This window comes from Malus sylvestris, chromosome 8 (assembly GCF_916048215.2).
Source record: "Malus sylvestris chromosome 8, drMalSylv7.2, whole genome shotgun sequence".
NCBI classification, from domain to species: Eukaryota; Viridiplantae; Streptophyta; class Magnoliopsida; order Rosales; family Rosaceae; genus Malus; species Malus sylvestris.
The window spans coordinates 26,552,891-26,567,818 of NC_062267.1; the positions used below are offsets into that span (position 1 = coordinate 26,552,891).

General features: G+C 39.8%; 1 protein-coding gene and 1 pseudogene across 3 annotated transcripts; one reads left to right on the forward strand and one right to left on the reverse strand.

The window, feature by feature from the left end:
* Positions 1-4,095: 4,095 nt before the first annotated feature.
* LOC126632833 (F-box/kelch-repeat protein At1g22040-like) lies at positions 4,096-5,169 on the reverse strand (annotated as a pseudogene).
* Positions 5,170-6,309: 1,140 nt separating this feature from the next.
* Positions 6,310-8,785, forward strand: LOC126633172 (uncharacterized). Of its 3 annotated transcripts, none has more exons than XM_050303724.1 (7): positions 6,311-6,627; positions 6,876-7,017; positions 7,102-7,183; positions 7,281-7,497; positions 7,979-8,120; positions 8,216-8,306; positions 8,507-8,785. In XM_050303724.1, the coding sequence occupies exons 1-7, from the start codon at positions 6,432-6,434 to the stop codon at positions 8,609-8,611; spliced, it is 975 nt and encodes a 324-aa protein (XP_050159681.1). In that variant the 5' UTR covers positions 6,311-6,431; the 3' UTR covers positions 8,612-8,785. The 3 variants fall into 3 exon arrangements, with proteins under 3 accessions (XP_050159680.1, XP_050159681.1, XP_050159682.1); XM_050303725.1 differs by having other exon boundaries at positions 6,312-6,627; positions 8,216-8,318; positions 8,546-8,785; XM_050303723.1 differs by having other exon boundaries at positions 6,310-6,627; positions 8,216-8,568.
* Positions 8,786-14,928: the final 6,143 nt, after the last annotated feature.

A 14,928-nucleotide genomic window follows, 5' to 3' on the forward strand; every position in this document is an offset into this window, starting at 1 on the left:
GGTATAGAACGCTGTTACGATGCTGGGAGAATATGTTGTAGTTTTGCGATATAGTCAATCAAATTTCTTGTCATATTTATTCAAACATCGAAAGATATTGCATTTTCTCCCCATGCATCCCTTCTACATACCAATTTCATTTGGGAGACGAGACTTGCAAAGAACACGTAACTCAAGTGGTTAAGAGCATTCAAGACAAAAATCTACAGGTGAATAAAAAACGCTCTTGAACCAATAAAAAACGAATTCAGCTTTTACAATAAGCTTGCGAATCAATCAAATCAATATGTTCGTTTGCTTTTTTTCTTTTACGCTTGTATTCATTGATGCCAGAAAAACAGAAGAAGCTCCTAATCCATCAATATGGTCCTTTTCTCAGTAACAAATCACATGCTATAAGGAACTATAACGCGTTTTACATACGGACACGATAAGATTCAAAGTAACAAAAGTCTGGCTGATGAATCCATGAATTTCTTGATGCTACTTCACCGCCCGGTAACTGAGATTTGAACTGCATCCCATCAGCAACACATGAGAAGACACGGAAAACAATAACAGACTGAAGGAGCTCCACGAAGCTTGTTACCAGAAGCTACAATATTGAACATGAACATTGAGGCTGCTCTGGAGAATCATTCATCAATTTATCTGTATAAAAATGCAACTGTTAAAGTGTCAATTCCTTGTTCCGGAACCTTTTCTTTTGTTTTGGTAACATAATCCTATATCGAAGCATTACATAACATTAATGTCAAAGCGTCGCATATATATCAAGATTCGTTTACTTTTCTGCTAGCCATAATTTCATCTACTTAAAATTATTGAAAAGAAGGAAAGATCTACGGATATTGTTTATTTTGGAAGAGTATATATAATAGCAGAATGATAGCACACAGGAAAAACTAGGAAGGCAAGGTATACATCAAGGGAGGGAAAGGACCCGAGGCCCAATTAAAAAACAAGCATACAAAACAAATACAAATGAAAAAGAGCCTATCCTGCTTTATTGGTTGGAGCTTTTACGAAAGACAACACGTTTGCTCAGTTAAGGAACAAACATACAAAATAAAGACAAATTGTGTCATGTCATACAGAAACTGCACTTACAAGAAGTAGCATGAGAAATTAGTTATTGACGTAAGACTACATCCAGATTCTAGCATGTGAGCTCAGGTCAAGAAATCGAGAGGAACCAGAAGCAAGATACCTTGCTGCTGAATTCCTCAGAAACAGCTATGTTCATAAGAGATTGATGCACAACAATTATGAGTCCTAAAAAAATCGATTGCCAATTGGGGGTTAAACACTCATGAAAACTACCAAGAAGTCGGATACTTAGGGGAAGAGGCTAGTCAAGATAACAAACTCAACAAAGAGCATGTGCTACAAGATATATCCAGCATAACTGCAAATATTCAGGCTGAAAGAAAAACACAACTGCAAGCAAGTCTAGTAAAACATAAACATAATTACCGTTCTTTTTGTCTGCAATAGGAGGGCGCACAACCACGTGCATAGTGATGAGACTTCCAGGGAGTTCACCAACTGGATTTCTGGAATCAGCAAGTGTCCTGTGTTTTCCAGTATCTTTCCCGCATTAATAAGCGTCAAATCATTTATTGTCCTTGGACCATTTTCTTTCTCTATCAAACAGATTACATTACATGAGAAAAAATATAAGTCAATCTCAAACCAAAGCACAATGGTGCGATCATAAAGCAACCAAAGTTTCATTACTTCTGTCAAAATGTCGGCTTTGTCTGCAATTTTTTCAATATTCTGTTTGTGCAAGAGGCAAACACATGATATGTCTAATTACCAACATCAGCAACATATATGCAACAACTATGACTAACATGAACATACACTTTCATAGTATATGATTGATAAAAGCAACGACAATTTCCAAAAGCATATGAGTAATTTGAGCATACACTTTCAAGAACAACTAAGAACTCCGTCATGCGAAAAATACCGTGATCATCGTTGAGTTGATGTAGATGAATAATCTCTCTGCACATTAGTAATAGAAAAGATGGATGTAGATGATTCTCTTTACCTCATATCTCTGGAGCAGCCCACCTTTCTCCCGACCAAGAGGACTAAGCAGCTAACACCATTCACGGTACTTAGCAGGGAAGCTCAATCCATACTGGCTTTTCCCTTATTTTTTCTCTCAGACCAGTAGGCAGGAGGCCTGCATGCCCAGCATTCCAACAGCCCAGAGGCTCGCGACTTCCTGATTTCTCTCAATTACCAGCCTGGCCTGCGTTAGGTCCAAGAGCCTAAAGGACATAAGCCATGCGGTTCTCCTAGCACTGCGCCCCAATGCCTCAATCCACAATAAGCTGCCCTTGGCTTTAGCCAAGTCGACAGCCCAAGTAGTGCCCATGCCGAGCCGACTCCTGGTCCCTGCCAGCCGATGTGCCGCACCACCCCGATAGCTGCCTCATGACATCATTATCCAACAAGAAGACAAGGAAAATAGGAAACAGTCCTACATTTCCTAAAGCAAGAATATCTTTACACCTGCTGCCCTTTCCTGCGAGCAGCCCAACAGGTGTGGGGGCATTTATGAAGCCAAAAATAATCAAGAAAAATATGGAGGCGACACGTGGAGTTTTGGGTTAAAAGACAAGATTACCCTCGAGGCACATCGGAACTCCTACACGCGAGCAGCAGACAATAATCACTCAATCAAGGTCAAAAGTAATCAAAATAGGTATTTGTTCAAAACCTATTTCATCCATCTTCATCAAATCCTCCCCACAAGGTAACATCCAAATATTCATTCAAAATAGGATTAATTAATTTTCTAATTGATTGCAAGATATTATGGTGACATAATATCTTACAATTATACCCAAAAACCATCAAATGTGGCCGGTTCCAACCTCTCCAAAGGGGGCCAGCCACACCCCTATAAATACCACTTCATTTCTCCAAAACCTATGTTGAAACATCTTGCAAAATTCTCTAAATTCTCCAAACACTTTTCCCTCAAAATTCTAACTTTGGCATCAAAGGTTCTTCAGCCAAATCCACCCCCCCCCCCAATTTATCGTGGGCGTGTGAGGCTCTCAGCCTTGACCTAAGGTGTTAATTGTTTTTGCAGGTGCATTTTCGTCCAAGAACAAGAAAGAAGAAATTTGCATCCATGGGTTAGGCGGACACTTGGGTGGGCTATGCAGATGCCTAAGCAAATCTAGGTCTCTTTCTTAATTTCAAATGCCTAGGGATGAATCGGGGCGGTAGTTAGCTACCTAGCGCCTAGACGGGGATTTTTAGAACAGTGCTTGCAAGTGACCCTCTACCACAGTGGTGGTGATGAGTGTTGCCCTTGCACCACAATGGTTAGAACCCCCGTTGGCTCCCTAATCTAACATCTAATCTAAAAAAAATTATCATTTGATAAAAAAAAAAAAAAAAAAAAAAAAGAAGATGACTTGAACCATATGTGACTTGGTTCATGGGAAGCATCTGATTTTAATGTTTCCTCAACATCAATATTTGTCACGTTGTTATTGAATTAGTCAATAATGTCACCCAAACTAACCTTTTCAGATCAAAGTCATGGAGGGCAAACCACTTTGAGGATAATGTTTTCTTGGGCAGATAATATTTTGAAAAGTAAGTGATAAATATGGACTTGAGACTGGTTTTGGAACGGCTGCCGACTAAAAGCGTTTTTAGCCTGATTTGACAGAAAAGCTTAAAAGTTACAGTTTACAGGACTGGTTCATGAAGCACTTCACTCATATTTTTAATAAAAGTTTCAATGAAGTTCTAATAAAAGTAGTTGTAATAAAAACGCACATGAGCATACTTGTTTTGTATAGATGCAGTCCCAATTGTGTTGTAAAACCATCTAGTAAGTACTTTTGATAGGATTGTTCTAAAGTTGTACAACCAATCAAATTTACATGATCTTTTTCTTTTTCCTTTTCACCGGCCTACATGATCGAGCAAATGGACACCAAGTTAGGAAGATTCAATGTCGAGGGCAACATACATTATTCTGATATATGCTTATTACTGTAAAGCATGTGCTTATATATGCAAAGTGCACCACTTATCAACTCAACTCAAATGGACACCAAGTTAGGAAGATTCAATGTCGAGGGCAACATACATTATTCTGATATATGCTTATTACTGTAAAGCATGTGCTTATATATGCAAAGTGCACCACTTATCAACTCAACTCAATCTTCGCGCGGCATACAGCTCGCCCGTATATCCTTCCATGTCAGTCAAAAAGGCAGTGGGCAGCGCTCGAGCCCTTGAGAATGGCATGCTTGGTACTTCAGACCATGTACCGGTGGAGGGCTCAAAAACTTCAGCAGACTGAAGAGGGATCAATCCACCTCGTTCCCGAGTAACCCCTCCAACAACATAAAGTTTGTTATTCAGAATACCTGTCTTACAATAGGCTCTACTTGCCGACATGATTGTCACTCCACTCCATGCATTCTGAATTGGATCAAATCTCCAGACGCACCTCACGGTCGTAGCTTCATAAAATCCACCTAGAACATAAAGGCATCCATCAACAGCACCAATGGCAACCACAAAACAGCATTCGTTCAAATGCGTTCTTTCTCCCTAACCAGCCTCTAATAGTATGATCAATTTTGATGCTTGGGCCCACCATATTCGACATCGAAAACCTAGAAGAACTCTTGCTGATTTCTTCTTCATAAACTACATTGGGCATCTGAGGTAGCCTCTGCCACCTTCTTGACAGGGGATCAAAAGTATGCCAGGAAAGTTTATCCTCTTCAATTTTCGTCAACAAGTACAGCCATTCTTCACTTGTACCAAGTTCTTTTCTCAATTTAAATAGTTCAGAGCTAGTAACAGTTTCCTTCCACTTCCGGGAAACCAGCCTGATATTGAAGTAACAAATTCTAGGGAATCTAGCAATAATTTGGATCGATAGCTCATCAGGAAGATTGGGAATTAGTCTTTGGGTCTCCTCAAAAGTACATGGTGACATTCTTTGCCTCTTGCAGGTGTCATTCTGAGAGATCTCATGGCACTCATTTCTCTCAGACTTTGGACCAGCCAATCTCAAAAGAGCCCCCATCAGAAACTGCAAAGATCAGTAAACCTCATAGATCACACGACTCTTTTTAGTCCCACAGTTGGGACCAGCCAAACTCAAAAACAACTACATAGTTGACTTAGCCCCAGTTTGGGGTTGAGGTGATTTTAAAAAAAGCTCCTATGAAAAAAAGCTGGAAGTGTTTTTGGTGTTTGATAAACTAAAAAAAGGGCTTATTTTGGAAGCTGCTGTGAGAATAAGCTGAAATCAAAGGAAAAAGCTGAAGTTGCCATTTGTAGCTTTGGAAAACTGGTTTTTTTTCAAAGCACACAGAACTACAGTGCTCCTTTAATGAAAAGACCCACTATCAGACTGCTTTTTTTTCCAAAAGCACTTTTACATAAAAATTTACCAAACACTCTGCTGATTTATTTCACAGCCGCTTATTCTCACAGCACAGCCGCTTATTCTCACAGCAGCTTTTTTTCAAAGCACAGCAATACCAAACCAGCCCTTAGCCTCATGGATGCAGAAATTATTCATTCTACTTTCAGTTGATCAATTCCAAAACTAAAACAACACACGCACACCAGAACTGCGATCAGCGTACCTAAAGAAACGAGACCAAATTTGACTTCAATCCAAGTTCTGCAAAATTATTCGTTCTACTTTCAGTTCAAGAATGCAAAAGGCCAAATGAACACGCACAAACAGCTACAACAAGCTAAATTCACGAGGCCAGTTCCAAAGTTATCAAAACCGGATGCGAGATGAAACTTGTGCACATTTGGCTCCAAAGTTAACAAAAGGCATCCCACATGTTGTTGACTGATATGGACTAAATTTCGTGTTGCTTCTCATGGAATAACCCAAAAAAATTAACTCCAAATATCACTCAAACCCCTCCTCTAAAAATTATCTGAGTTGATATTTTACTATATATTTTACATCCATCCAGCTTGTATTTTATTAATGAAGTTTCCATCCAATCCTCCGTTCTTTTGCAAGAATTGCATTGTTTAAAAGAATTTAAGAGACAATTAACTACAAAAATTACTATTGAACTGAATTTACTAACGAATTATATCACAAAGGTTTAAATTCCTAATATTTTTACCTCAAGGACCGTTTGTATTCGATTTAGGCCAAGAAGTAATGGAAGCTTCTAATCTACTGGGCCTATCCTCAACGACCTAAGCCCGTTCATTAGTAACCCAGACCATAACACAAATACAAATAGGTCCCTTCAAAAATCGTCACTTGTCTCACACACGTTTTGAAATTCAATCTCTCGCTGTCGCTTTCTATCTCTCTCTCTCTCTCTCTCTCTCTCTCTCTCTCTCTCGTATGATTAGGGTTTGAAGAGAATCGAATAGTATCGATGGCTCCATCGTTGATCTGCAGCTTCGTGATGTGCAGGACGGTTATGCTTGCAGAGTGCTCAAATCATCAGGATCAGGAGGATGTGGCTCGCCTGGCTCTGAATTTGCTCGAGACGCTCGACCGTTCGATGAGAAGGATCACCTACGAACGTGGTGATGGTTACACCTTCAACTACCTGATCGATTCTGGCTACAGTAATATCTCTTTCTCTTGCCGTGCCTTTGTTACGGTTCTGGTTTAGACGATAGTAAGACTCGTCTAAATTTCGCTGATTGAAATTCGTCATTCGTGTTTTTGTTGGTTTTCGAATAAAAAGAAAAATTGTTAACTTGTTTTTTGGGGTTCGGAATAAGTTAGTTATTTGTTTTACTGAATGTCTTTTTAATTTGCTTTGTAGCGCTATGTATATAGCTGAACTAACTTCACTATTTCAATGGTGCAGCATACTGTGTAGTTGCAGATGAGGATATTGGTCGAGAAATTCCTCTTGCCTTCCTCAATCAAGTCAGGAAGGATTTTCTTGGCAAATGTCGTGCACAATTTGTTAAAGCACTAATTGCAGATAGTCTGAGCAATGAATTAGGGTAGCTGTTTCTTTATCCCTTCACTTGTTAAATAGCTTGCACCTTTCCTTTTCTACGACGTGTTCTAATGCCTCAACTTTGTAGGTCCAAACTGAAGGAGCATATGGAATATGTAGCTGCTAAAGTCTCAAAAGACGAACAAGTTGCGATGGAATATATTGACAAGGTAAAGGGCATTCTCTCAACTCTTTTGATTTTCATTTTATCTTTACTCTGCCAATCTATTTCATATGTTTAATATTGTTCTTGTCGCTTGAGAATAGAATCGAGGGTGGCGCATGAGAAGAAAATCCAAAGCTCCATCATTGAGCTATAGCTTCGTGGCGCACGGCACGGTGGTTCTTGCGGATTGGTTGCAATTTGACCATACGGTCAGTGGCTTGGCTGTGGATTATCTCTCTGAGCTCCCCTGTTCGATAAATAAGATCACCTACGACTGTGGCGGCTGCACGATCAACTACCTGCTTGATAGCAACTTCAGTAATACCTCTCCTCTCATATATTTGTGTTTGATTTCTACTTTTCAGTCAATAAGGTTGTGGCTACACGATCAACTACCTGCTTGATAGCAACTTCAGTCTCATGTATTTGTGTTCGATTTCTACTTTTCAGTCGATAAGGTCGTGCTCATGTATTTGATTTCCTTTTTACTTCATTTAAATTGTTTCAATGTATGGTTGTTGAATCATTTGGTCCTTGCAGTCAACAGGCTTAAGAGTATTGTTCCATTTTTTATGACCATCGTATGAGATCGGTCTACACTTCTATTAATTTGATTTTGTTTCTCTCGTCTCTTTCCTTTGTGGCCCTCTTTTGGTTTATTAACATATATAATTAGAATCTCATTGGTTATTACCAGTTGCTTTCTTGATAGCCAAGCTTGTCTAGTCGCACATGTCTTTTTACTTTACGATGCATGTATGCATATAGCTGAACTAACTACACCATTTGGGTGCTGCAGCATACTGTGTGGTTGCAGCTAAGGCTATGGGTCGAAAAATTCCTCTTGCCTTGCTCGATCAAATCAAGAAGGATTTTACTGCCAGATTTGGTGGAGGATTAGCTGTAGCAACAGTTGTAAATAGTCTGAACAAAGATTTCAGGTGGCTGTTGCTTTTTCTTTTCTTTCATTAAATGGATGGTGCCTTCCTTTTGTATGAAGCGTTGTAATTCCTCGACTTTGGTTGCGATATTATAGGTCCAAACTGAAGGAGCGTATGAGACATGCTGAGGTGAAAGCTGCTCAAGCCTCAAAAGATAAAGGAGTAACGATGGAAAATATTGAAAAGGTAAAGGGCATGGTGTGGCCTCTATTGATTTTATCTTTATATTTACTCCATTTGGCATCTATTTCATGCGGTCAATATTGGCCTTGTCTTTGGTTTGTGTTTCAGTGAATAATTGTCAACATGTCTGTGTTACATTTTGTAGCTTGTTTGTAAATGGTAATCACATTTGGAGATCTTGCATTTCTTATTGATCATTGTAGGACGACGAGGAGGACGATGACGATGATGATGACGAGGAGGACGATGACGATGATGATGACAAGGAGGAAGATGACGATGACGATGATGAGGAGGACGAGTATTAATGAGAAGCAAATATGGGATACAAGAAATGAGACCTGCATTGTACTTTTATGACATTTTGTATACGGTCTTATTTGACTTGCCTAGGTAGTCAAGTGGATTTTGGAATATTGAAATGCTGCATGTGTTTGTAGTTTTCAATGATTTGATTTCAAATTACTATCAAGTAAAATTCAGTGGCGCGCTCGGATGTATACTGACTCCACTTGGTGGGATAAGGTTTGGTGGTGGTTGTTGACGTTGTAAATTATTAATAAGTAAAAACTCTAAAGAGCGAGAAGAGCGACAATCATCAACAAAGAGGCTCAAAAAGAACAGTAACACGAAGGAAAAATAACACTGGCATGTAGGCCCTAAACGAAGGGGTCAAGAAGCATGAGTATGAAGATTTGGTGTAGGGGTGGGTTTTTAGTGGGTTTATCGACCAACCAAACCGAATTTGAGTGGGCTGGGTTGGGTTGTAAATTTTAACCATTTATTTTTGGGTTAAAATCTAACGATCCGTTCACTCGTTGAGTTGAAGTATTTTTAATGAGATTGAAACCGATACACTTGCATATACATGAATAGGATTTTTCCGACATTTTCTTAATCATGGGATCAAAATATGATATTTCTGACAAGCGCAGACCATTGTAAGGTCTAATATTACGCTGTAGTGGTATTTTTCTTCATTTGTAAGTGAGAGGTTTTAAGTTCGATTCTCGCCAAAACCAAAGTTAAACCACATTATTATGGCAATACCATTGTAAAGATTAGCCCACTCCCCCACCCTCTTAGTGGATACTTTAATTTGTAAGATAAGCCTTCCGACGTCTATGTTCGTAAGGGGATTTGACTGTAAAATATTTTACATTTTTCTCATTCATGAACGTGTAAGAGTAAAAAGCCATTTGGAGCCTATGTTGCAGTAGGATTGCCTTTATTTTATTTTATTTTATTTTAACAAACGATATTATTTACACTAAAAACAAGGGGTGGCTAAGTCTCATAATGGTCTAGCAATCATGTGGTTCAAATTCTTCTCTGGCAAAAATCGAATCTAAGACCTCTCACTTACAAAGAAAATGAAAATGTTACTTGACCGTAGTACTAAGTAGCAAACCAAAACAACTATAACGTTCAAGAATGAATGCAAACCAAAATAATCATCCACCGAAGTCAAGAGTTTGGCAGTTGCTCAAACATAAAAAATAAAAAAAATCATTGTTCATAATTTTGGTAGCAAAAGTCCTCTGGCGTTTTCCATCTTGATGAATTTGTACCTACATTTTTTTTATCAATGACCAAAGCCACGAGCCCACGAAGGGGTGAGAGGGTTTAACCAATGGATTTTAGATGCCTAAATTTTTTTTTTTTTTTTTTTTTTTTTTTAAGAAAAAAAAAGAGCTTTAGGCTTAATTGGCGTAGCAAAAGCTTAAGAGAATTTGGTGGAGAATGGGGTATCCATTAGAAGATAACCAGCCACATGTGTAGTCTTTTCCTTGCCATGCATTGACATGCAGTTGGCCAAGGCGTGTCATCTTTTGAATGGAGGAGAGGATTATCCTGAAGATATTATTTAATTAATAATATCTTGAAATTATCTCGTAAAATCCCTGATTAGATTTGATTGTGATTCTTTGCTTGATTGAGTTAGCCTTCAATAAAAAAAGCTTCAAAGATATGATCTGGTTATTAATCTTATCTTTAATACATTTGATTTTTCTCCTTCCTATAGACATGAGAGGTTGGAGAATGACACACCTCGACCCGGAATGTCCACTAGTGCGTTTCGTAAGAATAGTGTTATCAGGGACCAAAAGTGATTGTCCCAAGATGTTCTTCCATTGAGTGCTACCCCTGTAGCACCACATTGTCACTCCATACATTTCTGGAATCTTGACGAGAGTAGACTTCGTAGGAATTCTAATAGGTGGTATTCTAACGGACACTGCCAAGGAACCAAAACTATTTCTGATTTCAAATCTCAAAAAGTTTAATAATGATGGCTAAAGAATAGTGATAGAATTGATTTATAGATCCCTGGTGATACACCGTTATCGATACTGTTGATGCATAAAATCAGTGAGGACTTTGGTATAACAGAAAGTGTTAAGTTTGTGACCTTGGCTAGATTGCTCCGGTCATTAGTGTGGATAAGTATGTAAATGGATAGAGACAGGGAAGCAAACACAAGATGTACATGGTTCACCCAGATTGGCTACGTCCACGGAGTAGATGAGTTCTCATTAATTGTGAAGGGTTTACACAAGTACATAGGTTCAAGCTCTCCTTTAGTGAGTACAAGTGAATGATTTAGTACAAATGACATTAGGAAATATTGTGGGAGAATGATCTCCTTTTATAGAAGAGAGTTTCTAGCCTTGTTCTGACATTGACACGTGTCGTGTTGTGATTGGCTTCCGACGTTAACACGTGTCGCGCTATGATTGGCTTATGATATCGACACGTGTCACTCTGTGATTGGCCTCCTGGTTGGAGGGAAACTCTTATGGGTCCTTGACAGTATAACGTTGACCGGTGCTCGGTAGTTTCGGGATTGGTCAAGTATGGTACAAACAGTGCTCCCCTAAGTTCCCGAGTCAGGGAAGCTCCTCGGTTGGGGACTTGCAAGATCCAAGCCGCTGAGTAATCACGAAACTTCTAAGTACCGAAGTGTAGTATCGTTTTCACTTGCCTTATCTGTCTCATAGGTAGATGTGTCATCTTCTCTGGAAGTACTTTTCCTCCATCCAGGGGTGGTATCTTTAACCGGTGAAGATGCACAAGGTAATGTATCAATTTGACTGGAAGCTTACTTGTAGTTTTAGGCTTGGTCAAGCGCGATACAAACCATGTAGTAGGAGTCCCCCAAATCGCCGAGCTAGGAGATTTGCCGAAAGAGGTGACAGACAAGGTAAGCAATCAGAGTTCCAAGCAATCAATACCATATCAGAAGCTTGATTTCGAGTTCCAGCTGATTGTTCTCATTCTCCCTATCTTGCAGGCAGCAAGAAGGATAAAGAGAAGAAAAAGGAGAATAGATGATATGAGATACTTTTGCTTTTAAAGAAGTAACTTTCCACATGCTTATTCTTGAACTGGGCTGGAGGGTTTTCTGGTTTCCTCCAGAGTATAAGGCCGACTCAAGAATTTGAGGGTCAAAACAAGTCCATCAAATCTAGAGTACGTTCAACCCTGATGATATGTGATACTTTTGTTGTTGACAAAGTAGTGGATGTATCGGCACGTGTTCTGTTACGCTTGTCTCCACATGCTTCCTTGTATCCTTCTCACTTGCCCTATCTGTTCCTCAGGCAGATGTGGTATCTTCTCTGAAAGCATAAGATGTTGAAGGTGAGTACTCGAGAGCAATGCCATGTAAGTAATCAGACAAGGGGTTCCAGGCAGTCAGTTCCTGACTAGAAGCTTGATTCCAAGTGCTGACTGATTGCTCTCTTTCTCATTGTCTTGCAGGTAAGAACAAGGCCAAAGGAAAAGACAGGGAAAAAGCATGATATGGGATACTCTTGCTTTTAACCCTAATGATATGAGATATTCTTGCTTTGGTGTAGCTTGTTTGCAGAGGTATTATCAGGGGGGAAAGAAAGCTGAGTATTTCGAGAGGCTTTGTTGGGAATGCCCTCTCATATATGAGGAAGGGTTGAGCATTTTTGCAAGTCTTCCTGTCCGTTGAGGATGGAGGTCGACATATATAAGAGTCTCCCTAACAACAAGTAGTAATGTTATTTCTTTACCCTTCTTGGTCATAGCAATATAGTGGGAGCTGCAAACTTCACGTGTTTTAACTTTGTCAGAGCATTTTGAAAAAGTCGTCTGTGGTATCTGGAAAGCTAATGATGCGTGTGAAGATTGCAGACAAGCTTTATCCAAGGAAATCAGGTTCTCGAAGTTCAAAGAGCGGTGCCTCTTCGGTTTTCGAACAAGCAATCCTGTCGGGGATCTGGCTCTCAAGATTCGGAGAACAGAGCCTATTTGATTTTTGAGAAAGCAATCCTGCTGGTAGTCTGGCTATTGAGATTCAGAGAGCGGTGTCTCTTTGATTTTGAAGAAAGTAATCCTGTTGGGAGTCTGGCTCTCGAGATTCGGATGGCGGTGCCTCTTCGATTTTTGAGCAAGCAATCCTGCTGGGAGTCTGGCTCTTGAGATTCAGAGAGCGGTGTCTCTTTGATTTTCGAGAAAGTAATCCTGTTGGGAGTCTGGCTCTCGAGATTTGGAAGTCGGTGCCTCTTCGATTTTTGAGCAAGTAATCCTGTTGGGAGTTTGGCTCTCGAGATTCGAAGAGTGATGCCTCTTCGATTTTTGAGCAAGCAATCTTGTTGGGAGTGTTTTCTCGAATGTGAGTAAAGGTTGGGCATTTTTGCCAGTCTGCCTTGCCACAGCGCACAGAGGTTGACACACATTTGAACTTTCCAGTTATCAAGTAGTGGTGCTGTTCCTTTACCCTTGTGGGTAATAGTAAGGTAGCTGGACCTTCAAAATTTATGTGTTTAAACTTTGTCATAGATCTTTGGCAAAGGTATTTGTGGTACCCAAGGAGCTGATGTTGCGTGTAGAAAGTGGTGCCTCTTCGAAATCCGGAGAGTGGTGCCCCTTCGATTTTTGAACCAACGGCCATGTTGCCCTTTCTTTGCTATTCATTTACCCTTCTTAGTCATAGCAATGTAGTGGGAGCTGCAAGCTTCACGTGTCTAAACTTTGTCAAAGATTTTTGGCAAAGTTATCTATGGTACCCGAGGAGCTAATGTTGCGTGTGGAAAGTGATGCCTCTTCAAAATCCAGAGAGTGGTGCCTCTTCGATTTTTTAACCAACGGCCATGTTGCCCTTTCTTTTATAAGGGCACCAATTGTGTGCAAGAAGTACATTCAGAGAGTTATTGCTTGTAAGAATTTTCCCCTTATTTTTGTACTTCAGAGATTTATTAGATCTCATTTCTCCTTCATCATTTCTGAAAATGTCTGGCCCATCCGACCGTCGTTTTGACTTGAACTTTGGTGAAGAGGCAGCTATGTCTCCTCAAGACAACATATGGCGCCTATCCTTCTTATCCCCTACTGGTCCTCTTACCGTTGGAGACTCTGTGATGAAGAATGATATGAACGCTGCGGTGGTGGCCAGGAACCTTCTCACTCCCAAAGATACAGACGACTTTCCAAACGGTCTAATGAGTTGGCTGTTAAGGATTCCCTGGCTTTCAGTGTTCAGTGTGCAGGTTCTGTGTCTAATATGGGCCAACGCCTATTTGCTCGAACCCGCCAAGTTGAATCATTGGCGGCTGAAATGATAAGTCTCAAACAGGATATTATAGGGCTCAAGCATGAGAATAAACAGTTGCACAGGCTCGCACATGACTATGCTAAAAACATGAAGAGGAAGCTTGACCAGACGCAGGAATCTGATGGTCATATTTTACTTGATCATCAGAGGTTTGTGGGTTTGTTCCAAAGGCATTTATTGCCTTCGTCTTCTGGGGCTGTACCGCGTAATGAAGCTCTAAATGATCAACTTCTGATGCCTCCTCCTTCTGGGGTTCTGTCCAGTACTGAGGCTCCGAATGATCACCCTTCGGTGCCTTTTCTTTCTGGGGCTCTACCGACTGCTGAGACTTCTCCTAAACAACCTTTGTGAAGGCTCCCTCTTGTTTGTTTATTTTGACTCATGTATATATACATATTTGTAACTTATTGGAGATATCAATAAATAAGCTTTGCTTCATTTCAACGTATTGTGTTAAATACACCAAAGTCTCATTCACTAAGTTCTTTGAATTTTTTCTTTTGTTGAAGCTTGTATGTTGAAGCTTTGTGAGTGAAGCATGTAGGTTGAGGTAGTGTTCCCTTAATTTCCCGAGTGAGGAAAACTTCTCGGTTGGAGACTTGAAAAATCCAAGTCACTGAGTGGTCGTGAGACTTCCGAGTATCAAGGTGCAGTAGCATATGGTAGGAGTCCCCCAAGTCTCCGGTCGAGGGAGTTGACGAATGAGGTGTCTTGCTAGTAGCCAAGCTTCTAAATTAACAAAACTTCACCATTTTCCTTTCTAAGTGGTAGCCCAAAACTCCTTATTCACATATATGTGTTATGAAAGTTGTTAGGCCCAAAGAATAAGAGGCTTGACAAATTTTTTTTTTTTTTTCAAAATTTCGAAATTCTGAATTTTCGAATTTTGGAATTTCCGAAAAAAAAATATATATATATATATATATTTAAGCTTTGTAGGCGAAGCCTTGATGTTGAAGCTTTGTAGGTGAAGCTTTGAGGTTGAAGCTTTGTTGGGTACTATGAATTGATTTTGCTTCACACTATCTTGATCAAGAG

What these genes read in the sequence shown, in the direction of transcription:
- LOC126633172 (XM_050303723.1), top strand. Translation starts at nt 6,432, where the DNA reads ATGGCTCCATCGTTGATCTGCAGCTTCGTGATGTGCAGGACGGTTATG. An exon ending in CCTGATCGATTCTGGCTACA is followed by an intron (nt 6,628 to 6,875) that starts GTAATATCTCTT and finishes TCAATGGTGCAG; the next exon opens with CATACTGTGTAGTTGCAGAT. An exon ending in CCTGCTTGATAGCAACTTCA is followed by an intron (nt 7,498 to 7,978) that starts GTAATACCTCTC and finishes TGGGTGCTGCAG; the next exon opens with CATACTGTGTGGTTGCAGCT.